Here is a 26,588-nt window from a genome sequence, read left to right as displayed (position 1 = left end):
AGGGAGCTGCAGGAAAGATTATTTAAGACTCTTGCCTGTCCACCACTTGAATCCACACACACTGTTGACAGCGAGCCCTGGTTTCATAAACAAAGGCAGAAAGAGAAGCCAGTTCCCACTCTCTTCACATCAGTTTCAAATGCAAATACCACGAGGGGAAGCTAACTACTTTTGTTTTCTTCTGCAGGCTCTCTAGAAGGCGCCACAGTAATGGAGTACATGAGCACTGGAAGCGACAACAGAGAAGAAATTGACTTATTGATTAAACATTTAAACGTGTCGGATGTAATAGACATCATGGAAAATCTTTACGCAAGCCAAGAGCCGGCGGTGTGCGAGCCCAGGCTAAGGACCCTGTGTCAGGGCGGCAATGAGAACGAGGAGCGCACAGAGTCTCTGCTGCTGAGCGGCCAGGAGGTGCCCTGGCTGTCCTCGGTCAGATACGGGACGGTGGAGGATCTGCTTGCGTTTGCTAACCACATCTCCAACACTGCAAAGCACTTTTATAGACAGCGACCACAAGAATCGGGGATTTTACTAAATATGGTATGTTTTTTTTTCCTGATCAGTTGAATGCTATGTATTCAGAGTTACCAGTGTGGCTTTATGTAATGTGGAGTGGTATTTAAACTTTGTTTAGACCAGCTGCCAAGTAGGATTTTTAAAAATGTGGTTACTGCCAGGCGTGGTGGTGCACGCTTGTAATCCCTGCGCTTGGGAGGCGGAGACAGGAGGATCGCGCAGGTTCGGAGCCAGCCTCGCTGGCTAAGAGACCCTGTTTCCAAATAAAAAATATAAAATAGGTCTGGGAGTATAGCCCAGAGGTAGAAGGGCTTCCAGGAACCCCAGTACCACACACACAAAAAATGTAGTTACTGGTAACAATCATCTCCAAAATGCAAAAAAAGTCTTCATGAAAAGTTCTATTTCAAGAGTTGTAACCATAATTTAGTAGTAGTTCTACAATTAGGAAGGTATCTTTTTGTTGTTGTTGTAGTGGTGGGGATAAAACCCAGGGCTTCCCAAATGCTAGGCAAGTGCTCTAATAGTTGAGCTAGTCCTCTATAGCCCTTAAGAATATAACTTAACCATTTATTTTATTTATTTATTTATTTATTTATTTATTTATTTATTTATTTATTTAGTGATACTGGGGATGGAACCCAGGGGTAATCTATCTCTGAGCTACACCCCTAGCTCTATTTTTCATTCTTTATTTTGAAACAAGATCTCACTGAGTTGCAAAGGGCCTTGTTAAATTGTCAAGCCTGGCTTTGAACCTGCAATCCTCCTGTCTCAGCCTCTCAAATGCTGGGATTACAAGCATGTGTGACCACACCCGGCTTCTTTTTTTTTTAAATTTTGTGGTACTGGGGGTTGAACACAGGGACATTCTACCTCCGATCTACACCCTAATCCTATATTTTAAAATTTTGAAACAGGGTCTCACTAGGTTAATGAGAGTCTCACTACTTGCTGAAGCTATCCTCAAATCTGCAATCCTCCTGTCTCAGCTTCCCAAGTACTGGGATTACAGGCATGCACCGCCATGCCTGACTAATTTAACAATTTATTAAAAAGCTTATTCAAAGCTGGGCATGGTGCTGTACACTTGTGATGTCAGTTCTTGGGAGGCTGAGGCAGGAGAATTGTAGGTTCAAGGCCAGCACATGGTAACTCAGTGAGACCCTGTTTCAAAGTATAAGACAAAACAGGGTTGATTGTGTAGCTCAGAGGTAGAGCTCTCCTGGGTTCAATCCTCAGTACCACAGGGGTTAAAAAAAAAAAAAAAAGCTCATGCATCATTTACCCAGAGAAGAAAGATGTACTGAGGTTCCGCCCCTGAGAGGGGCGCACCCTTGGTCTCTGTTAGTACTTTGAAGGCTGACTTACTTGCTCCTGTGTTCTCACATTGAAGTGTTACTACCCTAATATTGGCGATTCAGTTCTTGCACATATGTCCTTGGGAGGTAATAAATAGCTATCCACAGGCTCACGCTTTTCAATTGGCCAAGTATGGATGACAGATGATGCATTTATTTCCTTTGTCGGCCCAACTATGCAAATCATCCCAAATAGTGTTTGTGACCACAGGCTGTTGCCCCAGAGTGGATCAGGTGATGTTTAGGTGTACCGTGGCAGTCTGCCAGCTCTCAGTATGTCAGAGGTGGATGTAGGTGTTGGCTAAAGGTGATCTATTTTTTTTTTTTTTTAAGAACAGTTGGCAAAGGAGTAGGTGGTAACTTGCTAGACGTGGTTACTGAGGAAAGTGACTCTTTCCTTTGGTGTAGCTAAGTGGCGGAATGGCTAATGCTGGGGACGTTAGTGCTAAAACAGCCCAGGGTCTGATACCACCTTCATTTAATGAAAAGCAGCCCTGTCATTGAGGTCAGCTATGTCGTGAATTGTTTTGTTGAAAGCCAATTATTTTCAGTTCAACATGGAGCAAGATTGCATTTCGCCTTGTTTTGTGACTTCTTTTGGTCTGAATATTCCACTGGATATTCCAACCTTCCTTTAAGAGTTAACGTATTTCTTTGCCTTCAGAATATTACATCATTCTAATTTGAATGGGAGCTGGGCATGGTGGTGCACACCTGCAATCCCAGTACTTGGGAGTCTGAGACAGGAGGATTACAGATTTGCGGCCAGCCTCAGCAAGTTTCAGGCCCTCCACAACTTAGTGAGACCCTGTTTCAAAATAAAGAATAGAATAGGGCTGGGGGTGTAGCTTGCCCCTGGGTTACATCCCCAGAAACACACACAAAATAATAGTAATAATTTGAACTAGGAGCAGTGCCTGATAGTCTTAGCTAAAGTATAGCTGGAGGACTCTGGTTCATAATAATTAATATATGTGTGTATGATGATGAACACAATTTTAATTTCTTCTCTTTTGTTTAAGTGAAAACATTCAGACTAAATAAATGGCTCTTGAATGTAAATATGTAGAGACTTAAGTGTAGTTGACCATTTCCCTCGTCCATCGGGCTGATGGAGAAAGAAACGATGTACAGAAAAGAATCCAGGAAAATGACAATGAACCCAGAGTCTCCTGAAGGCTTTTAGGAGTGAAGTCAGGCAGGCTGAAGCAGAGAAGACACACTAAGCCATTCAAAGGAAGTGAGGATTTAATCAGCGAAGGCAAAGGGTAAAATTCTATTCCCCACTACGGAGCCCGTGCCTTGTAAAGGAACAAATGCATATTGCAGAGAATTGAAGAATAGGATATCTGTTTTCAAGGCAGGGATCTTGAAAATGTTAAAGTATATTTTATTTTAAAAATGATCAAAAATGCATGATATAAAGCAAAAAGACCCAAGCTTAAAATCTCAGTCCACAGGAGCCTGAGACAGGAGGATCGCAGGTTCAAGGCCAGTGCAGTCACTTAGGGAGACTGTGTTTCAAAATTAAAAAATAAAAAAGGCCAGGCTATAGCTCAGTGCTAGAATGCCACTATATTCAACCCGCAGTATCACAAATAAAATAAAATAAAAACATACAGCAAGAAGACTGAAAAACAGAATGGAATAAAAGGAAGACCTTACGTTCTGCAGGGATGGACTATGGACCAGGCCTCGCCAGCCCAGTGGTTGATGGCTCTCGGGCCATGCTTGGCTTTGCTGTGATTGGCAGTGAAGACCTGCTGTGACTGGCAGTACCTTCTGTATCTGTGCTTCATCAGCAGTGGCTTTGGGGTTGGGAGCTGTCGTCAAGGAGATGGGGAGGGGGCGAGGCTTGCGTTTAGTTTCCTTTCATCCTAGCACGGTGCTCTCTGTGGACTGGTCCTGTGGCCGAGACCTTTCTCTCCAGCCTTCTCCTGCTACCCTATGAAAACCTCTCACTTCCGGGCTTTGTTTGCTGTCTCTGTCTCTGTGCATTAGGAGATTATGAACTGCCTGGGTTGGCCTGGGGTGCAAATCCATCAGTGAAGTGTCCCTATGTTGCGATGGGCAGCTTCGACGGAAATGTTGGCCTGTTCATTTGCTAGCCATGTCAGGAGCAGCTGCAGGTTTCAGGGGTCCAGGCCCTGCAGACTGCGTTTAGAATAAGCCGTGCTCAGGGGCGCTGCCCGGTGCAAGCAGGAAAGAAGGGGACAGGCCATTCTAACACAGCAGGCCTTGGACTTGGAGTCAGCCAGATGAAGTGGAGATAGTTGCAGAGATAGTTGTAGAAGAGGGGAACAACCTGTGTCAGGGCCAGAGGCATAGAGAGTTGGTGCGTGCAGGAAGCCAACAGCCACAACCACAGAGTCAATTAGATGGGTGGAGAACCAGGAATTATAAAAACCCCCGAAGCCCGGCACATTGGGTGGTGCTTTGTGCATGTGTTTACTGTGCGTTCTGTTCTCGGAAAAATGATATTTGTTCAAGATTCCAGTGACACCCAGCAAGTCATGGGGAAGGAGCTTTAGGAGACTAACCTAGGAATTGTTCTGTGTCAGAGAGCTACAAATTATTGATCATCTAGGCTGATTCGTGACTTGATCCTGGGATGAATAATCCAAAAAGGGTTAGACACTCAACCGTGTGGTGATTCCGTGCAGAGCTGAAGGCCCCAAGGATTCACTCATAGGGGCAGATGTGAAATGCTCGGTGATGCACCTTGGGGCTTAGTCACGGAGTCTGGGCTTCTAAAAAAGAACCTGGAAACACTTGAGTCCAGCTCTGTGTGTGAAGTTGAGTCACCCGTTCATCATCTCCAGTAATGGGTGGAGCATCTCAGTCTGTGTTTGAAAATCTACTGTTTGGGGAGCTCATGACATACTAGAGTGTTCAATGTCACATTTGTCCAGTTCTGGTGGTAAAATGGGTAGCAGCATACTGCTCACACTACTTATCACCTAGGGTTCTTAGGTGTAGTAGACAAATCAGTGCATGTGGCCTGCTATGTCAGTGAGTGTTTAATGAACGCATGCCGTCGTGGTTGCTGTGTGCAGTTATTAGCTTTTCTGCTGATAGTCCTTCCAATATTTAATTAATGGTGTGTTTCCCAGACCTTCTCTCTTCCTTCACACACATTTTTGGCTGCGTCTGCTACTTCTCCTGAACTGGTAGTGTTAACTTGCTCCACATTTCGCAGCGCCGGGTCCCCTGTCTTACAGCCCAGCATTTGAAATGAGAGTCCCGGTGTCGCACGACCAGCAGAGGAGGCAGAGCTAGCTCTGCCTCTGTTCTAGATAATCAGCCTCTGTGTCTGGGGCCCAGAGGCACATCTGTTTTACAGCAGCCATGTCTGTGCAGGTCACTTACATAGAATCTATTCTTTCTAAAACATGTAAGAAGTTTTCTCAATGGCTCCTCCTGGGCCCAGTATTGTTCAAAGTAGATAACAGAGACCTGGATGAGGAGAGAGAAATATGCTTATAATGTCTGCCCTTGAAGATGGCTTTGGCAGGTTGAGCAGCTGGCAGACGTAAACAGCATGGAGTTTCATAGGAGTATTCGGTGGGGCCTCTAAAGAGAAAGAGGAGGCATAAACATGTCAGACCCGAATAGGGAGGGTCTGAGGCTAAGGGAAGAACGAGGTGCTTTGCAAAGCACTACCTGGACGTACCCATCACCAGGTAAGTTCGGGGTCTGTCATGGGGTAGCCGTGGAGAACACGGCACATTCAGAACAGGGTCCTTGGGCTCAGGAGGCGTAAACTGGAGCTGAAGGGACTTGCAGAAGACAAGGCTAAATGCTCGGTGCCGTGAGCTCAGTGACACGTAGTGTAGGCTCTAATAACCAGACTTGCATCCTACCTCATCTCTAATTACAGTTCTTCATGTCACAAAAGGCTCTCGTGTGGAGACTAGGAGCTGTGTCTGTGGAGTTAGACCTACCCACGCTTGAATCCTGTCTCTGGTCAGGCTAGCAAGTTACTTAACCTCTTGAAGTCAGCTTCTTCATCTGTGGAACGGAGATGAAGAAGAGTACTCACCTCAGAGGAGCACTGTGCCCTGGGGTGAGATAATACTTTGCCACACTGAGCGCAGGGCCAGCTCCATACTTCTTGCCCTGTGCATGGCAGCCATGATACCCTTCGTTCTCTTGTAAAGAGTTAGAGGGTGAAGCTGGGTTAGAACGGATTTAGTTTGGGCAAAAGTAAAACTTTCATGAGGGTGAGCTAAACCCTGAGGTGGTTAGCTGGAGGAAAGTGCAGTGGAAGTGAGTCTGTTAACTTGATCCATTCGTTTGTTGACTTTGCTTGGCTGGGGATTGAGCCTGGGGCCTTGTGTGAGCTGGGCAGCGCTCTACCAGGGAGCCTGTTAATGCTTAACAAGGAAGGGGCAATAAGCAAGGGCTGCAGAGGTCCCCGAGCAGGGCCTGGCTCCGCGCAAGGGCTCACATTCGCCATGGCCTCAGGTGCTGAAGGAAGAGGCTTCCAGAGACTAGAGGTGTCACTGGTAGGAGACTTGTGTTTAGAGCAAAGCAGATTCACCTATGCACACCCCCTGAAGGTCCCGCACAGCACACGTGGTCAGCAAATGTATGATTTTTACATTTTATGGCTTCACTTTTCTGGGTATTGGGTTTTTCTCTGTTTTATTCCCTGACTTATGCACACATCTGTTTGTGGGACGTGTAGCTAACATTAGCAATCCTGGATGCTGGTGCAAGATCCTGATGGTGGTTAGAGCAGCTCGCAGGGAGGAATCCCAGGCATCTGAGATGCATCGGCTCCTCCTCCTCCCTCTTCCTCCCACACGAGATGTGGACATCTCTACTCCCCTGGCTTCTGCTGGGCCTGGGCCAGCTGTGTCCTTTGATGGTTTCAGAATGCCAGAACTCCTGAGGCCCTAATACTGCTAATGACATTTAGGAAAATCTATTTTAGAGACTACTTACACTTTTTTTTTTTTTTTGTGGTACTGGGGTTCCTGGAAACCCTTCTACCTCTGGGCTATACTCCCAGACCCATTTTTATACTTTTTAATTTGGAAACAGGGTCTCTTAAGCCAGCGCGGCTGACTTCGAATCTGCGCGATCCTCCTGTCTCTGCCGCCCAAGCGCAGGATTACAAGCGTGCGCTACCACGCCCGGTGAGACTACTTATACTTTTAAAGAATACTTTGGACATTTTTAGGTATCTATTCCAGGTCATATTCCTTGTGTATTACCATATTAATTTCCTATTAATTTGGATTTTATTTTTGTTTTTGGTACTGGAGATTGAACTCAGGGGCATTCTACCTTCAAACTATAACCATATCCCTTTTTATATTTTACTTTGAAGCAGGATCTTGCAAAGTTGCTGAGAGCCTTGCTGTGTTGCTGAGGCTGGCCTTGGACTTGTGATCCTTCTATCCTAGCCTCCCGAGTACTGGGATTATAGGCATGTGCCACCATACCCAGCCACCATATTAATTTCCTTTAATTTTATTATTACTATTATTATTTATTATTGCTATTATTTTTTCTTTTCATTTTTTCTCTTTAGAGTGTGAGATATACTTTCTATATTGTAATATTTTATATTATATGTAAATTTTAAAAAATTAAAAAATTTATATATATAAAATTATATATATATATATATATATATTTTTTTTTTTGGTGGTACTGGGGTTCCTGGAAACCCGTCTACCTTTGGGCTACACTCCCAGACATATTTTTAAAAATTTATTTTGGAAACAGGGTCTCTTAAGCCAGCGTGGCTGACTTCGAACCTGTGCGATCCTCCTGTCTCCGCCTCCCAAGCGCGGAGATTACAAGCGTGCACCACCACGCCCGGAAAAAAACAAACTATATATATATATATATATATATATATATATATATATATATATATAGTTTTTTTTGTGCGGGGATTGAACCCAGGAGCATTCTACCTCTGAGCTACATTCCCAGTTATTTTTATTTTTATTTTTAGCGGGCTTAGGGATGGAACCCAGGGGCATTTGACCTCTGAGCTACACCCCCTGGCCTATTTCTTTTTGTTATTTATTTATTTATTTATTTATTTATTTATTTATTTATTTTGCGGGTCTGGGGATGGAACCCAGGGGCAATCTACCTCCGAGCTACACCCCCTGCCCTATTTTTTATTCTTTATTTTGAAACCAGGTCTCACTGAGTTGCAGAGGGCCTCACTAAGTAGCTGAGGCTGTCCGCGAACCGCGATCCTCCAGGTCTCAGCCTCCCGAATGCTGGATTACAAGCATGCGCCACCATGCCCGGTCTATTTTTATTTTTTTTATTTTGAAACTCAATAAGTTGCTGAGGACCTTGCTGAGTTGCTGCTGCTGGCCTTGATTGAACCTGTAGTTGTCCTATCTCAACCTCCCAAGTGCTGAGGCTTGTGCCAACACTCCTGGCTAAAAGCTACACATATTAAGTGTCCAGTCTGTCTGATGAGCCCTGACCAGTGCATGCATCCTGCAGCCCATCAGGATACACATCTCAATCTTAAAGCTGGTTCCTTTTGTTTTTACTTGGCAGTTTTTGATGATTTTTCTCCAGATCCACCAGTTTTGAAAGCGCTGGTCTCCTCGCTCATGACCTCTCAGGGGCAGGGGTGACCTCCTATCTCATGCTTGTGGCTTCTCCTTTAGCACCAAACCTGGTGGCAGGCACATATCAGGCCCCAATAAATAGTACCTGAGTAAGTCCATCGGAAGCCTCCCTCCCCTCCGTCGTGTGTGCGGCTGCCCGGTCCACTCACCGCGGTGGCATCGCACGTTGTCCTGCACCATCCTCCTCGGTCCTCTGTTGACTTCCAGGCCCTGTCTGTGCACAGCATGTGTGAGTAATAGCTATGCAGACAAACAGGTTGGCGTGTTTTAATAGAAGCCACTCACCGTGCAGGCGCTGTGGCAATCTTTATTTTCAGCCTCTGGGTCACGGTTGTCTCCTCCTTAGATAAATAATTTTAATGTCTATTTGACAATTGGTTACTCATGTTAGGTGGAAATCTGACCAGGTTGACCAGGGCCCTGTTACATGCTTTCTCTCTCTCGCCCAAGTTCTAAATATAGCCCTGGTACAGTGTTAGGATCACACCGGTGACATTGATTTTAAATGTAGTGTGTACGGAGGCTCCTCGGTGGCCAGCTTCTCCGGGGTGGGCGACCCTGCCGGATCCTCACCCTCCTTCATGTTTCTTGTCTCCTAGGTGATCACTCCCCAGAATGGACGCTACCGAATAGACTCGGACGTCCTCCTCATTCCGTGGAAACTGACTTACAGGAACACAGGCTCCGGTTTCATCCCTCGGGGGGCCTTTGGAAAAGTGTACTTAGCGCAAGATTTGAAGACTAAGAAAAGAATGGCATGTAAACTGGTACGTACGTTCACAGTGCGGCCTGGCATGCTGGCTTGCTTGACCTAAGGGTGTCAGACCCCAGCGCATCTGTTGAGATGCTGGAGATGCTGGCTACCTGGGGCCACACGGCTCCTGAATATTTGCTCAGACACCCAGTCAATCTTAATCTGATTACAGGAGTGTCCTGGCAGATTTGCAGCCGTTTAAACAACATCATCTCCCTTGAGGGATGGTGGATGGGGGGCCCTGCCTGCCCCAGAGGGGGCCAGGCTGAGAGCAGAGGCAGCTCAGAAGGCTTGGCAGGACTGCAGACTTAGAGGGATGAATTTGGATATACCAGGTATTGAAAAGATCCCAGTGCTACTGCCAAGATGCCTAGCTTTGGAGAAGCCTGTGGCAAAATGGAAGCTGAACAGTCACGTGTCCTGTGACCCAACAATTCCACTCCTGTGGTCACACCCAACAGAATCATGTCCCAGTGATCCCCAGAAGCCAACACCATGTTCTAGCAAGTCCATATCAGCACTGTCAGAAAGATCACCAAAGTGGAAACTTCCCAGATACTGACAGGTGGGATGTTTACACTCTAGGGTATACTGGCGATTGAAGCAACCAAGGGGTTCAGCCCCATTTTGTTTGAAACAAGGTCTCGCTCAGTTGCTATGGGCCTTGATAACTTGTCAAGTCTGGCTTTGAACCTGCGATCCTCCTGTCTCAGTTTCCTAAGTACTGGTATTACAGGCATGTACCACCATGCCCAAGTCATTTTACACTTTAAAAAACTTTTATACTTTTATTGGTGTAATGTAATTATATAATCATAGTGAGATTTAAAGTGATACAAACATACATGCACAAATCACTTGTTTATGTAATACCTGTTTATGTATACCTGTTTATGTATACCTGTTTATGTATACCTGTTTTGCTTTATATCAGTTTTTTTTGGGGGGTGGTACTGGGGATTTAACCCAGAGGCATTTTACCCCTGCACTACACTCCTAGCCCTTTTTATTTTTTGTTCTTCATAAAGATTTACTAGAAAGCTGAGTGTGATGGCGCACACTTGTAATCCTCGTACTTAGTGAGGCCCTCTGCAATTTAGTGAGACCCTGTTTCCAAAAAAATACTAAAAAATAGGGTTGGGAATGTAGCTCAGAGGTAGAATGTTCCTGGGTTCAATACCTAGTTTTTAAAAAATGATTTATTAGAGTATATATTGTTAAAGGGAAAAAAGACAAAGGCTTAGAGTAGGCTATTTAAAACTGATACTTAGAATGTATAAAAAATCTGGAGTCATTTTATAAAAATCTTAGAACTACAGTGTCCTTTTTTTTTTTTTGTGGTACCAGGGGCTTTCTACCTCCAGGCTATACTCCCAGGCCTATTTTATATTTTATTTAAAAACAGGGTCTCACTAAGTTGCTGAGAGCCTCACTAAGTAGCTAAGGCTGGCTTCGAACCTGTGCGATCCTCCTGTCTCAGCCTCCCAAGCGCGGGGATTACAAGCGTGCGCCACCACGCCCGGCACAGTGTCCTGTTTTTTGATCTCACTCCCAAAACATGGTAAAGTAGTTTTGTAGACTTGATTTCCTTATTGCACTTATATTTTAATATTTTAGCTGCATTTTTTTCTTAAGAAAAAATAAACATACAGATGATCAAAAACCCCAAAGAAGCTCTATAGGATATAGAAAGCTATAATAGATTCTTATGTGTCTTTCATGATAATTTCTATTCATAGATGTATGTAGAGCTTAAATTTAATTCTAGTTTTTTTATTTTATTTTTTGCAAATAGGCACATAAAATACAAACGTCTTCATTTTGCTTTTTTTTTTTTTTACCTTGGGCCTATTCCAAATATCTCTTCACTGAAAGCTATTTCATTCTTAATGGCTGTCTGATTTTCCATGGAAGGGAGAGATGGCTAGTGCTTCTTCTTCTTCTTCTTATTTTTTTTTTATTTTTTATTTTTGGTGGTACCTGAAAGGGGTTCCTGGAAGCCTTTCTTCCTCCGGGCTACACTCCCAGACCTATTTTTTTTATTTTTTTGAAACAGGGTCTCTTACGCCAGCACAGCTGGCTTCGAACCTGCGCGATCCTCCTGTCTCCGCCTCCCAAGCGCGGGGATGACAAGCGTGCGCCACCACGCCCGGCCTTAGTGCTTCTTTTAATGCCTTTCTAGAGCATCAGTGGCGGGACCAAAGACTTCATATGATCTTACATCAAATTAGAACACTGAAAAATACAACCTAAGATCTGGATGTCACAGAAACGATATGTGTAGAAGAGGTGGTAAATTCTCTTTTGATTCATTTACAGTTTTAAAGCTTTGGTTGGGTTTCTACTCCCTAAATGAAAACATACTCTGCTGTTTTGCTTTTTATGTTCTTGCTTTGAGTTTTGTCCCTAAAGCTGACGTAGCAGAGGCAGATCTGAGGGAGACCTTGTGTCCACCTGGCGGCACCCCCTCGTGCAGGAGAGTGCCAGCAGCGTCCTGATTTGCTTGTGGCTTGTGGGTTGGCTTATAGTCTATATTCTCAGTTATCTTTGGGTCTAAACTCCTGCCCATACTTTTGTGTTCTAGATCCCTGTAGATCAATTTAAGCCCTCTGACGTGGAAATCCAGGCTTGCTTCCGGCACGAGAACATCGCTGAGCTCTACGGAGCCGTGCTGTGGGGCGAAACCGTTCATCTCTTTATGGAAGCGGGTGAGGGAGGGTCCGTCCTGGAGAAGCTGGAGAGCTGTGGACCCATGAGAGAATTTGAAATTATTTGGGTGACAAAACATGTTCTCAAGGGACTTGACTTTCTGCACTCCAAGAAAGTAATTCACCATGATATTAAACGTGAGTACCGTGGGGGGGGTGCCATTGGGCTTAAATGAGACTCTTTATAGGGGAGGTAATTGGCTTCTCCCCTCAGCCTCAACACCCTCCGTGGCAGGTGTGGTGGCTCCCTGGGAGCACAGGTCACCTTCTCCCTGTGTTTCTATGCTCTGGACACAGGTCTTGGGATTCGGCTAGGTTGCTAGACTTTTGGAGTCAGCAGGATGGGTGGCCGTCCAGCAGTGAGTGCAGAGGTAGCTGCACGTCTGTTGGTGCAGCGCCCAGGCCTTTGTTAGCAAGGCATTTAAGCCGGGTGTGGTGGTGCACACCTGTAGTCCCAGTACTTGGAAGGCTGGGACAGGAGGATTGCAGGTTTGAGACCAGCAAGTTAGGAAAACTGTCCACAACCTAGAAAGACCCTGTTTAAAAAACAGACAAACAAAATTTAAAAGGCTGGGAGTGTAGCTCAGAGGTAGAATGTCCCTGGGTTCAATCCCCAGTACCGTAATAACTGCCCCCTAAAATATCCCCAAGACTTTTATTTTTTTGGTGGCACTGGGGGTGGAACCCAGAGGCTTTCTACCTCTGGGCTACTCCCAGACCTATTTTCTATTTTATTTGGAAACAGGGTCTCACTAAGTTGCTGAGAGCCTCACGAAGTAGCTGAGGCTGGCTTCGAACCTGGGAGTTCCTCCTGTCTCAGCCTCCCAAGTACGGGGATTACAAGTGTGCGCCACCACGCCCAGCTTCCCCAAGACTTTTAAAACAGTAATAAGGGATGGAGTGTAGCTCATTGGTAGAGGGCATGTTTAGCCTGTGTGAGACCAGAAATCCAATCCCCAGCACCAAAGACAAAATAATTTACTTAGCACACATAATCATGTGCTTTTGAGGAACAAAATAGCTTCTTAATTTTGAACACCAGCCTGACAATAACCCATCAAGCGAGTTTCACTGACTTTTAGCTAGAATTAAGATATGATGAGAGGTATGCAGAGACCCACTAAAGCTGGGCGCGGTGGCGCATGCTTGTCATCCCAGCATTCGGGAGGGTGAAACAGGAAGATCTGGGTTCGCGGACAGCCTCAGCTACTTAGTGAGGCCTCCACAACTCAGTGAGACCCTGTTTCAAAATAAAGAATAAAAATAGGGCATGGGGTGTAGCTCAGAGGTAGAATGCCCCTGGGCTCCATCTCTAGACCCGCAAAAAACAAAACAAAAACCCCAAAAATCCAAAGACAAAGAGACCCAGTATAACCACTTGATACTTAGTGCTGAATTGGACTAGAATAACCCGTACTGAAAAAAATGAAATTTTTCCTTTCTGTTTTAGGAAAATGGCTTGATAATAGTACACTTCTGTCTTAGAATTTGAAACCCGAGCAGGATCATGGCACTTACGCCCATAGCTGGACTCCTGAGAGATCTGGAGTGCTCCCCACCCCCTGACCTAACCCTCCGAAGATTTGTGTTCTTTTTTTTTTTTTTGGTACTGGGGATGAAACCCAGGGGAATTCTACCTCCAAGAGACACCCCAGCCCTATTTTTAAAAATTATTCATTTGGAAACAGGGTCTCACTGAGTTGCAGAGGCCTCACTAAGGAGCTGAGGCCATCCTTGTACCAAGATCCTCCTGTCTCAGCCTCCCAAATGCTGGGATTACAAGCGTGCACCACCACGCCTGGCTTCCGTCTTCCTTAAAATGTAATATACCCATCTTAATAGGTAAAGCATTTCAGTCTGTTTGTGTGTGTGTGTGTGTGTGTGTGTGTGTGTGTGTGTGGTACTGGGGTTCCTGGAAACCCTTCTACCTCCAGGCTACACTCCCAGGCCTATTTTTATACTTTTTTAAATTTGGAAACAGGGTCTCTTACGCCAGCACGGCTGGCTTCGAACCTGCGCGATCCTCCTGTCTCTGCCTCCCAAGCACAGGGATTACAAGCTTGCGCCACCACGCCCAGCATTCACTCTGTTTTGATGTGGGAATCATTCTTGTTTTAGATTATACCTTCATTTTATATAAACAAATTTATGCTAAAAAGGACACTTCTTTCTCATTATAGCTAGCAACATCGTTTTCATGTCTACGAAAGCTGTTTTGGTGGATTTTGGCCTGAGTGTTCAAATGACCGAGGAGGTCTATTTTCCTAAGGACCTCCGAGGAACAGAGGTAATTATGATGCACATGAAAATTGTTAATATCTGATTAAGAGTAAAAAAAAAGTATTCTAGAAAAACTGTGAGAAAGAAGGACAGAGAAGGGGTGAAAACCATTACATTCAATTACCATACAAACTCAATCATGTCATTCAGGCCAAGTACTAAGTTCAGTACTTTATTTATTTATTTATTTTGTGGTACTGGGGATTGAATCCAGGGTCATTCTACCTCCAAGCTATACCTCCAGTCCTTTTTATTTTTTATTTGGAAACAGGGTCTTTCTCAGTTGCTGAGGCTGGCCTCGAACTTGTGATTCTCTTGTCTCAGCCTCCCAAGTACTGGATTACAGGCATGCACCACCACATCCAGTGGTTTTTTTCCCTTTCTTAAGAAGGTTTAATCTACAGATCTAAAGATTGTTTTGCCAGACTGCAAAATGTAATAAGACTTAATGCTTATGAGATGTTTTCTTGGAAAAATGTTTCAGCTTATTTTGGCATTAGTCAGGAGTTCAGATTTGCAACATTCCACCCTTTTTCCTGGAGCCACTTTGAGAAACGATTTCTGGTATTAGAGATGGGAAAGACCATTGGCTTCCTGGCAGAGTGGTCCAGATGGACATTTTGCAATGCCGGAGAAAGGCACGTCTATTCTGGGACGCTCCAGCAGGAAGTCCGGCTGTGAAACAGCCCTGCACTTTACTCTTGAAGGATATTTAGAGCGAGTACTTGAGCTATCGCAAATGGCTGCGTACGAAGTACAAAACTGGCTTTACTGTTGAAAGCAACCAACTCCTGTTCAACCAACTTGCATTATCCCTGCAGAGTATTCACACGTGGACGTTTTCACGAGATGTGTGGTAATGGTTGTGAAGTCACCAACAACGCCTTTCAACAAGCTCAAGCTAGCCTTACTCCTATACTGAAAGAGCAAATAAGATGAAATTAGTAGACGTCAACCACCCATAACAATTTGCTTTCCAGCCAGGCCTGGTGGTGCATACCGCTAATCCCAGGACCCGGGAGGCCGAGACAGGAGGATCCCAGGTCTGAGGATAGCCTCAGCAGCTTAGCAAGACCCTTGGCAACTTAGTGAGACCCTGTTTTAAAATAAAAATAAAAAGAGCTAGGAATGTAGTTCAGAGGCAAAACACTCCTGGCTTCAACCCCCAGTACCCCCCCCCCCAAAAAAAAAAGATTTGCTTTCCATAGGACATTTCTGGTCTCTGCTGTGTAGCACAAATACAAACATGGTCCCCTCTGTTGAACCTCATTCGGTCTCATCCTCCTTCTCTCCCCGTTCATCTTCAGAGCATTATTTGTATCTATGTAATACATATGCAGGTTAATCGGACATACTTTTAAATTGTTTTTTTTTTAACATGGTACAGAGAAAGAATAAATAGGGAATGTGAATAATCAAAGAATTACCTTGATAGCATAGTCCTTTTTGTTTTTGCAAGTTCTTACTTTCTTCTCAGTCTGGTCCTAACCTTCTCTAAGCGAACACGTAATTATCACATGCAGTCCAACACGCACATGCAGTCCAGCATGCACAATCTCCCCTGACCCCGGCTCCAGGCCCTTGCCCCAGCGCCTCGGGGGCAGATGGCGGAGGAGCACTGGCACAGCGGGCCGCTGCCCCAGGCCTGGCTGCGGTGGTTCCTGCAGAGCTCGGTGGCCCTAGGACGCCAGGCTGGGAGATGCCGTCCCCCTGCTGGGTGCAGAGCCACAGAGAGCTGCAGAGGCACCTGTGCGCGGTCCTCATCGCTTATACACGTGCTTGTGTTGTACTTAATGTTTGCTTTATTTGGGGGTTGGCATGGCCTGCTCTGTTGAGGGCATACCCACTCCTTTTTTTAACTTTTCTTTTTCTCTTTTAATTTTGTTTCACTTTGGTAAGAATACTTAACATGATATATTACCCTCTGTTTTTTTTTTTTTTTCCCGATACTAGGGATGGAACCCAGGGGCATTCTACCTCCAAGCTATACCCCAGCCCTATTTTTTTTTTAAATTCTTTATTTAGAAACATGGTCTCACTGAGTTGCAAAGAGCCTCACTAAGTAACTGAGGCTGGCCATGAACCTCAAGCCTCCTGTCTCCGCCTCCCGAATGCTGGGATTACAAGCGTGCACCACCACACCTGGTTTAAGTATTCCCCTCTTAACACATTTTTTTTTGGTGGTACTGGGGGTGGAACCCAGGAGCCTTCTACCTCCGGGTTACACTCCCAGACCTATTTTATATTTTATTTGGAAACAGGGTCTCTTAAGCCAGCTGAGGCTGACTTCGAACCTGTGTGATCCTCCTGTCTCAGCCTCCCAAGCGCAGGCATTACAAGTGTGCGCCACCATGCCCAGCTCTTAACACATTTTTTAATTAAAAAATTTATTATTATTATTATTATTATTATTATTGTTGTTATTATTATTATTTTGGTGGTACTGGGGTTCCTAGAAGCCCTTCTACCCTCGAGCTACACTCCCAGACCTATTTTTTATATTTTTATTTGGAAACAGGGTCTCTTAAGCCAGCGCGACTGGCTTGGAACCTGCGCGATCTTCCTGTCTCCGCCTCCCAAGTGCGGGGATTACAAGTGTGCCCGCCACGCCCGGCCTCTTAACACATTTTTAAAGCATACAACACACTGTCATTGACTACAGGGTTCAACACGGTGCTCCTTTTTTTAACTTTGTGATCATGTTTAATAAGAAAGTCCTCCAGGATCCTAGCACTCTCTTTGCTACAGGAAAGTTTGTGAAGTTGCGCAGTTTGTCTTGTTTGCTGAGAGTGAAGGAAGCCGCTTGTAGGAAGTATGCTGTCGGGCGGCGCCCCACAGGGTTAGGAGGGGGACGCCCGGCAGTTTCCCCAGCTTTTGTAAACTAGTTTTTACTTATTTATTCAGAAACATGTTCCGGGAACATGAATCCCTTTCTCCATATTTACATGACAGATAACATCAAAACTGTAAAACTGCATGCAGATCGAGTGCCTTATCTCCATACCAGAAGTGTTCTAGACTTCCGGATTTTTTTTTTTTGCAACATTGGCATATATCCAATGAGGTGTCTGCGGGGTGGGTCCCAAAGCTAGACATAATGCTCATTTAACAGCGCACGCGCACCTTCTCAAGCACGTAGCCTGGGCCAGTTGTATCTAACATCCAGTGCCCTGTGTGTTTCGGGGGCTTGTGGAGCCAGTTCCCACTCTCTTGTGTAGGCCTGTCTTTACGTGAGGGCTCAAGTCGCCCTCCCGCCTCAGCCTGCAGTAGTGTGAGCTCAGGCGTATGTCACGGTGCTCTGGGCATGTGTTTTGACTGTGACCTGTCTCACAAGTTTAAATATTTCCCACTTGTGGCATCTCAGAAAGCTTCTGATATAGAAGCATTCTGAGTTTTGGATTTTCAGATTAGAGATATTCTGTGTCAATAATTAGAATATTTACTATTACTAGCCATTCATTTAGACTACTAGTTTCTGTATTTTCTCTTTTTAAGTTTAGAAATAAATACTTCTTAGGGAAAATATTTTTAAAACTAGCCCAATTTGTTCATCATTGATTCGTGGAACCAAATAAAACCTATACACTGTTAATATGACGGATGTTTAATATTTAGCCACTAGGCTTCTGTGGCACATAGAAATAAGACAGAATTATCAAAATGACTTGCTAGGATCATTTCTGCAGCGTCGCACTTTATTTTTTAAGTTCTTCCTCTCTCTGAAGTTTCCACGTCACCTCTTGACACTGCAGATAATTTAGAGGTTTGCTGATTAAACAGAAAAGTAAGCTGGGTGTGGTGGTGCACGCTTGTAATCCCCGTGCTTGGGAGGCAGAGACAGGAGGATCGCGCAGGTTCGAAGCCAGCCGCACGTGCTGGCTTAGGAGACCCTGTTTCCAAATAAAAATGTAAAAATAGGTCTGGGAGTGTAGCCCGGAGGTAGAAGGGCTTCCAGGAACCCCAGTACCACACACACAAAAAAAGTAAATTTGTAGGGCCACTTTAATATGAATGGAATTGGTGTTTTAACAGAAAAATCAATACCCAGTTGGTGTTTGGAGGACTTTGGGGAGGCCCGGCTTGGTTCTTGCTGCTGGGTCGGCCATGTCAGTCTGTGGACAGAGGCATTCCTCCGCCCTAAGCTGCCTGGCTCTTCCCAGAGTGTTGGCAGTGTTCTCCTTAGCTTAGGGGAAGACAGCAGTGACATTCCTAGCTCCTTGCGAAGACAGCAGCGACAACATTCCCTTCCTGAAGGGATGAGGCATGTAACAGGATAAAGCTGAGCGAGCGGTGTCTGGTGTCCAGGACTGGATTGGGGAGATGTAAGCCAGATGAACGAGGAGAAAGAGGCTGATGTCCCCACGTCTCTTTCAGATTTACATGAGCCCAGAGGTGATCCTGTGCCGGGGCCACTGCACGAAGGCCGATATCTACAGCCTGGGAGCCACGCTGATCCACATGCAGACGGGCACCGCGCCCTGGGTGAAGCGCTACCCGCGCTCGGCGTACCCCTCCTATCTCTACATAGTGAGTGTGGGGCGCGCTGCCTCCTCTACCACCCAGCCCTGTGGGAGAGCGCCAGAGAGGCAGCAGCTGAGCCTTCCCACGTGGAAGAATGTGCTAGCTTTGTACAGACCTCGGGCTGTTCTGGGGGAATTTCCCACTCCAGGCACTGGGCAGAGATGACGTGCTGTTCCTCGTGCTGGAACAAAACGCCATGCCATAGCATGAGAACACTACAGATCTACCAGCCAGGAAGCTGTGTATGTTCTCTGAACACTCTAAAGAGAAAACATTAGATGATTGATCTCCGTGCCAGCCTGGCTTGCAGTGGAACATGAAATTCCCATTTCCTGTTGAGGAATTAAAAAGCAAACATGTTCCGGGCATGGTGACACACACCTGTAACCCTGTACCCAGGAGGCTGCTACAAGAGGACCTCAGGCCAGCCCGTTTCAAAATAAAGGACAAAAAGGGCTGGGGCGTAGCGTGGAGGTAGAACACCCTGGGTTCACAGGGACCTTCAGGCCACCCACAGGCTCTGTCACTGCTGACTTCAATCTAGCATGTACCCTATTGAGCATTAAACCAAAAGATGGGCTTAGCTCTGTGTCCGTAGGAAACTCAAGGGATGCCCGTTCTAGGGTTGAAGTGTATTTGTACTTCACGTGGTGGGAAGCAAATAACTCCAGGTATGGGCACCTTTCCTGGTGAGCGTCTCCTTCTGTGCCATTGATGCTGAGAGAGCTGCTTTTGTCGGTAGATCCACAAGCAGGCGCCGCCCTTAGAAGATATCGCTGAAGACTGCAGCCCCGGCATGAGGGAGCTGATAGAAGCCTCGCTGGAGCGGAACCCCAACCACCGGCCGCGTGCAGCCGACCTGCTGAGACATGAGGCCCTGAACCCCCCCAGGGAGGACCAGCCGCGCTGCCAGAGCCTGGACTCCGCGCTCCTGGAGCGGCAGCGGCTGCTGAGCAGGAAGGAGCTGGAGCTTCCTGAGAACATCGCTGGTGAGTGCCCTGCTGGCGCAAGGCTTTGCCTACCTCTTGCTCTGTCCGCAGCAGACCCCTGCTGTAGCTCATGAGCACACACAGAGTAGCTGGTGCAGTGGCACGTGCCTGCGGGCCCAGCTGCTCAGGGGGCAGGGGATCACGTGGTCCCAGGAGTTCAGGAACAGCTTTGGTGACATGGTGAAACCTTGACTCTAACAAAACAACAACAAAAATCACTTAGGGGAAAAAAAAAAAAACCCAGAAAAGAAAAACCCAAAGCAAAACAAACAACAAAAAAACTGACTTCTTGAGTACCATATTGAGAAATTCAGCAAAAACACCAACAGCGCCAAGCATGGTGGCGCACACCTGTAATCCTAGTACTTGGGAGGCTGAGAAAGGAGAATCACAGATTCAAGGCCAACCTCAGAAACTAAGCGAGACCCTTGGCAATTTAGTGTGACTCTGTTCAAAATACAAATAGAAAAGGGCTGGGTGTAGCTCAGTGGTAGAGAACCCCCCGGCTCAATCCCAAGTACCAAAAAAATGTTAATTTCCACCAAGTTATAATCAGCTTTCAGTGCATGTGTGGGTCATTGAAATTTGCCTCTGACTCATTTTATTGAAACAGAGATTATCATGTGTCTTAAAAGCAAATCGAGCGTGTGAGGTTTTTGTAGGCACAGTGCAGGGTTCTGGTTGCTTGGGTCCGGCTGAGGCCCTTTAGCCCTTGGTGGAAGCCCCGTGGCTCTGCTTTGCTGCGCAGGCTCAGTGCTCGCTTGACGTGCACTCGTGTGTCCGTCTTCCTCTGCTGGAAACCTCCCAGCCAGCAGTGAATCGTTCCCAGCTAGGGAAGGCACTACGTGTTCCAGGTGCATGCGTGGATGTGCCTGGAGAGAGGTGACTCTGCTTAGGTCCAAACCCAGATGAGAAGCCTGGAGCGCTTGTTTCCATTTTACTGCCTATTTCCAGTTCTTCTGTAGTTAAAGAAAACCATCTGGGCTAGGGAAATTATGCCAGGATTTCTCACTAAGTTCTTGTCGTCACTGACTCCTGTTTGAACTGCTGGGTCTGTGTCAGGTTGCATACAGTAGCTAGTCCTCTGATCAGAGGCCTGTCTGTAATTAATCAAAGCCTGGGCACTTTCCTTGGGCCCCCAAGGATTACTGCTTTGCAGAAAGAACATGTATGCATGGTTTTGCATATCCCCTTGTCATTTTATATATTTTTTTCCAATGTTTCTCTGTTAGATTCTTCATGCATGGGAAACACGGAAGAATCCGAGATGCTTAAGAGACAGCGTTCTCTTTACATAGACCTGGGAGCCCTGGCCGGCTATTTCAATCTTGTGCGGGGTCCACCCACCCTGGAATATGGCTGATGGTGGCCCTGTCTGCTCCACTTGGACACAGAATTTATCTGCTGGAATCCAGCTCTGCAGACTCTATACCATAGCTCTGAATAGTGAATGAAACCCTCTATCAGGTGGGGGCCAGTGCAGGCTCCAGGGACACTCGGATGTGACTCCTGGGGCGGCCAGCTCTCCAAGTTCTCAATCTTCAGGCGGAAGGACTCGCAGGGTGAAGGCTGATAGAAAGGCCATCCCTGGTGACCCACGCCAGTCATCATGCACTGCGCAAGAAAATTTAAAAAATTACCAGTCACAAGGCAATGAGCCTGAAATTGCCATTCTAGGTTCTTATTTAAATGTGGGATCTTCACTTAGAATAGTTGTTTTGTGTATTTTATTGTGTATTAGTGGATACTCTGGTGTAAATTGAATATATTATATTTTGTTGAATAGAACAACTTTAATATTGTAGCAACAAGCCTACCTAGTGTCTCACAAATGGCTGATTAATCGGAGCCATCCATCAGCTGGTCACTAGTGAGCTTCTGTTATATTCCTATGGAAACATGTTGTATTGTACACGCTATGCTTAAAACATTTAAAACATGATGTTTTGAATGTGGATAAAACTGTGTCAACCACATAATTTCTGTACATCCTTTGGGATGAGAAATGTGACCTTTAAGAAAATGGAGACTTGTAAATTCTTGGTGAGGCGACTTTTGTGAATTCTTATGACTATTTTCTTTAAAGCATTTGTATATTAAAGTAGCATACTATGTATGTTTTATATCAAATGCCTCCATGAATCTTTTGTACATTTATTTTGAGCCTTGTAAAAAGTATGTGAATTTTGGTAAAGTGTGTTTTTGCCTTATTCAAATGAAACCCAACATTTTGTCCAATGTGACTGGTCATATCAACCTAATAAATTCAGTGTTTTGTCTTAATTATTGTACAAGTGTGGTTCTCAGCTGGGACTGGGGACAGGGTGGGTATGTGTTGGAAGGGAGCACGTATCACAAGAAGGCAAAAAAAAAAAAATTACCCAGGAGCTTCGCGAGTTCTACGCTCCTTTTCTGTTGTCGCTGTATAAAGTTGTTGTTGCCAACGGGTATGTGTTGTATCCTTCAGTATACTGAAGTGGAAAAAAACTGTGAGCCACTGGTGTATGGTAAGTGGAATCCTTGCTTTTATTTATTTATACTTCTTGATTATAGGCTCACATACTCTTTACTCGTTAATTTTTTTTTTTTTTTTTTTTTTGGTGGTACTGGGGTTCCCGGAAACCCTTCTACCACCGGCTACATTCCCAGACCTATTTTATACTTTTTTTTTTAGAAACAGGGTCTCTTAAGCCAGCGAGGCTGGCTTCGAACCATCGATCCTCCTGCCTCTGCCTCCCAAGCGCGGGGATGACAAGCGTGCCCACCACGCCTGGCTTACTCATTAATGTTTGGAGAGTTCACAGCTAACTTTCTTTTGTATAAGGCAGATTTAAATTACACGCACCAAGTACTTCCTTTTTTTTTTCATGGTACTGGGGTTTTTTGAAAACCCTTCTACCTTCGGGCTATACTCCCAGACCCATTTTATATTTTTTAATTAGAAACAGGGTCTCTCAAGCCAGCATGGCTGGCTTCGAACCAGCACGATCCTCCTGTCTCCGCCTCCCAAGCACGGGGTTTACAAGCGTGCGCCACCATGCCCGGCATACGCCCAGTATACACACCAAATTCTAATGAAACTGTTTAATGAAAGTCTGGTCATTCACTGAGTCAATAAGAGTTAACACTTTTATTTATTTTTGGTTTTGGTGCTGGGGATTGAACCCAGGGGACTTTGCCTCTGAGCTACACCCCCAGTCCTGCTTTACCTGTGATCCTCCTGTCTCAGGCTTCCAAGTACTGGGATTACAGGCATGCTCCATCACACCTGGCTGAACACTCTTACAAGTGTTAAATAAAACATACCATCCTGTGCATTAGTCAGTTTTCTTTCACTGTGAAACAAATACCAGAGACGGTCAGCTTTGAAGGAGGATAGGTTTACCTTGGCTCATGGTTTCAGAGGCTCCAGTGTCTTGGCCCCTTTGTCTTCTGCCCTGTGGTGAGGAAGCGCATCATGGCGGGAGTGTGTAGAAGAGAAGCCACTAACCTCACATGGTGGAGAAGTGAAAGAGAAAGTGTTGGATTCTACTATTCCCTTCAAGGGCCCTCCCCAATGACCTAACCTCCTCCCACTAGGTGCCTCCTCCTGCAGGCTCCACCACTTGCCCAATAGGGCCTTGAGCTCTGGCCTAAGCCTTCAACACATGAGCCTTTGGGGACATTCAGGATCCAGGCCACTGCATCCTGCAACCTCAAGACACTTGCATGTGATCCACATCCTTACTGCTTTCATTCGGAGAGGGAAGCCAAAGTGTACTGAGGCGAGTTTGGGCTCAAGATCCCAAAGCAAGGAGAGACAGCTGGTATTTAAGCCTGGGCCTTCCTGACTCCCATGCTCCGGCCCTTCTTCATACAGCGCTGCCAGCAGTGTGTGATCAGCATGAGGGAGAGGTCACCTCACTGCAGAGGAGCCTCGGCTCTCCCTCTGGGATTCAGTTCCCTTAGTAAGGGCAGAAGTGGGACTTCTGGGATTATGGCGACCGAGAAAAGCAGGGCTTAAGAGCCCCGCTAACAACCAATCTCCATTACCACAAAATCAGCGCCTTTCATAGCCAGAAAACACCATCACCAGTGAAACAAAAAATCACCAGGCTCCAGAGAGAAAGCGGACTGAGAACAGAGCCACAGAGGAGATAACCGGCCTCATGCCCGAGGACGCAGCAGACGCGGCAGCAGCGCCATACTGCCAGCGGCACTGGCGAATTCACGGGACGGCTACAGCAAGCCGAGGTGAGCCACTGCGGAACAGCCAGGCGGGATTTCTCTACGCAGAGAGCATCTAAAGCTCCCAGCACACGCTGCAGGGATTCAGAGTGCAAATCAAAACCAAGAAAAAAAATGCCAGCCCCACAGCCGAGGGTGTAGCAGCGGCGCCATATTGCCACCGGCGGCAGCAGCAGCGAATTCAGCGAGGCCAGTACAGCTACATCTGCGTACTCAAGAACAGTGAGTCAAATTGCGGGCCACAGAGGAGAAATCCCAGTACTGTACTCCCTGGGACTTGACCCAGTGGGGGAGGGGCGGTGGCAGAGATATCACACCATAGGAGACTGTGGCACCCCCCACAGTCTAAAGCAGCCTCTATCGACTCTCTGGGTCGGAGACTCTGTGATAAAACCCAGTAAAGGAGTAGTGGGGTCTGAGATACTACTGACTCGAGATCCAGAACACCTTAAGTGAAGTCATAGTGACCAAAGGGAAGAACCCAGAGAAGGCACAAACATCCAAAATCATGGGAAAGAGGAATAATACTGGAGCAATAAATGCCCACAACCCCACAACATCAGAACCCGATAAAACAGAAAATCAGAGATTTCTAGAAGATCAAATCGGGAAAATAACTGTAGAAATAATAGAGGTGCTTCGAAAGGAACTCAGAGAGAGCCAAAAAGAGATAAAGGATGCAATTAATGAAGTAAAGGCCTCAATTCAAAGCACAAACAACCGATTAGAACACATGGAGAACAGAATCTCGCTCTTAGAAGATGATCATTCCAAAAATGAATGCATAGTTTCTAATCTAGAAAAAAATATCCGACAGCAGGAATCTGATATTGAAGAAATATGGGCCCATTTTAAGAGAGCTAACCTAAGAATAATTGGAATAGAGGAGGGAAAAGAAAGTGAAACCAAAGGGATCAACAATCTCTTCAAGGAAGTAATAGCAGAAAATTTTCCAGACATAGTGCAAGAGGTCGATACACAGGTCCAGGAAACTTATAGAACTCCCTTTAGACAGGATCGGAGAAGAGGATCCCCACGCCACATAATTGTCAAAATGACCAATGTGGAAGCCAAGCAGAGAATCTTAAAGGCAACAAAAGCAAAGGGCCAAGTGACATTCAGAGGCAAACCAATTAGAATCACTCCAGACTTCCCAAACAAAGTCATGAGAGCCAGAAGGGCTTGGAGTAACATATTCCAAACTCTGAAAGAAAACAACTTCCAGCCAAAAATTTCCTACCCAGCAAAACTTTCTATCAAATTAGATGGAGAAATAAGAAGCTTCCATGACAAACAGAAACTGAAGGAATTTATGTCTTCAAAACCAGCACTAGAGAAAATACTCAAAGAGATTAACTACAGAGAAGAAATAGGTAACACACTCCAGAACTAGAGAAACAAGATTTTCCATCCAACAGACAACTAAGATTGGTTATCTGTGGAGATTCATTATTTATGTTAGTCTTTTACCTATCTTTAAAGGGTATTGTTTGCCTTTATTGTTGTTAATTTCTAGGATTTCTAGTTGGAATATTAATATACCTTCAGATATAGCATTTGGAAATATTTTATCCCATTCTATTAGTAACTGTTAACTCTGTTTACATTGTCTTTGGATATACAATTTTTTTTTATTTTTTAGGGAGTTTGTATACTCCTCCGTTGCCTGTGCCACTGAAATTATAACCAAGAAATCACTGCCAATTTCAATGTTGTGAGGTTTAATGACCCAGATTTTCTCCTAAAAGTTTATAGTCTTAAGATTTATATTTAGGTCTATTATCTATTTTGAGTTAATATTTGTATATGGGATTAGGTAAGGGTCCAATTTTATTCTTTTCCATGTAATTATTATTTTTTAACAATATTTAGTTAAAAGATTAATATTTCCACCACCAAATGTTCGTGGAAACCTTGTCAAAAATAACTTGAAAATATAGGGAAGAATTTAGCTCTAGGCTTTTATTTAACTCCAATGGTTTATATAGCTGCCTTTAGAATAGTACTACACTGTTTCAATTATTGTAGCTTTATATGGTTTGAAATCAGAAAATATATATCTTCTAGCTTTGTTCTTTTTCAAGATCGTTGTGGGTACCTAGAGTCCATATTCCATATTAGGATAGATTTTTTTCTGAAAAATTAATATATAAATATATGATAGTTTCACCTAAAAAATAGAAAAAAAATATTCTCTGGTAAGAAAGAAAGCAAAAAGAAATATTGAAATATTATCTTTTTTTTTTTTGGTGGTACTGGGGTTCCTGGAAGTCCTTCTATCTCCGGGCTACACTCCCAGACCTATTTTTGCATTTTTATTTGGAAACAGGGTCTCCTAAGCCAGCGCGCGCGGCTAGCTTCGAACCTGCGCGATCCTCCTGTCTCTGCCTCCCAAGCGCGGGGATTACAAGCGTGCGCCACCACGCCCGGAGAAATGTTATCTTTAAGTCATCAAAAGCTTGGTATCAGACAAATGAAACTGTTATGTGAGATTATCATTTTTAATTTTAGATAAATTGCCATAATACTAGATGTCAACTACTAAGCCAAGCATGGGAGGGAGGGATAGGGAGAGAATGGGGTGGGGATTGGGTAGGGGCTGACTGGGA

At 45.1% G+C, this 26,588-nt stretch overlaps 1 protein-coding gene across 1 annotated transcript; it reads left to right on the top strand.

Moving 5' to 3' along the window:
• Nucleotides 1-195: 195 nt before the first annotated feature.
• MAP3K8 (mitogen-activated protein kinase kinase kinase 8) lies at nucleotides 196-21,115 on the top strand (the record flags this gene model as incomplete). Its single annotated transcript, XM_080717020.1, has 7 exons — nucleotides 196-546; nucleotides 9,100-9,267; nucleotides 11,839-12,100; nucleotides 14,143-14,249; nucleotides 18,617-18,769; nucleotides 19,506-19,752; nucleotides 20,985-21,115. Exons 1-7 carry the CDS (start codon nucleotides 211-213, stop codon nucleotides 21,113-21,115), a joined length of 1,404 nt encoding a protein of 467 aa, XP_080573146.1. The 5' UTR covers nucleotides 196-210.
• Between the last annotated feature and the right edge of the window lie 5,473 nt (nucleotides 21,116-26,588).

The sequence above is a fragment of the Muscardinus avellanarius genome, assembly GCF_963383645.1.
Source record: "Muscardinus avellanarius genome assembly, chromosome: 20".
Taxonomy (NCBI): domain Eukaryota; kingdom Metazoa; phylum Chordata; class Mammalia; order Rodentia; family Gliridae; genus Muscardinus; species Muscardinus avellanarius.
The sequence above is the reverse complement of the archived record's forward strand: the minus strand, read 5'-3'. Positions and strand labels throughout refer to the sequence as shown.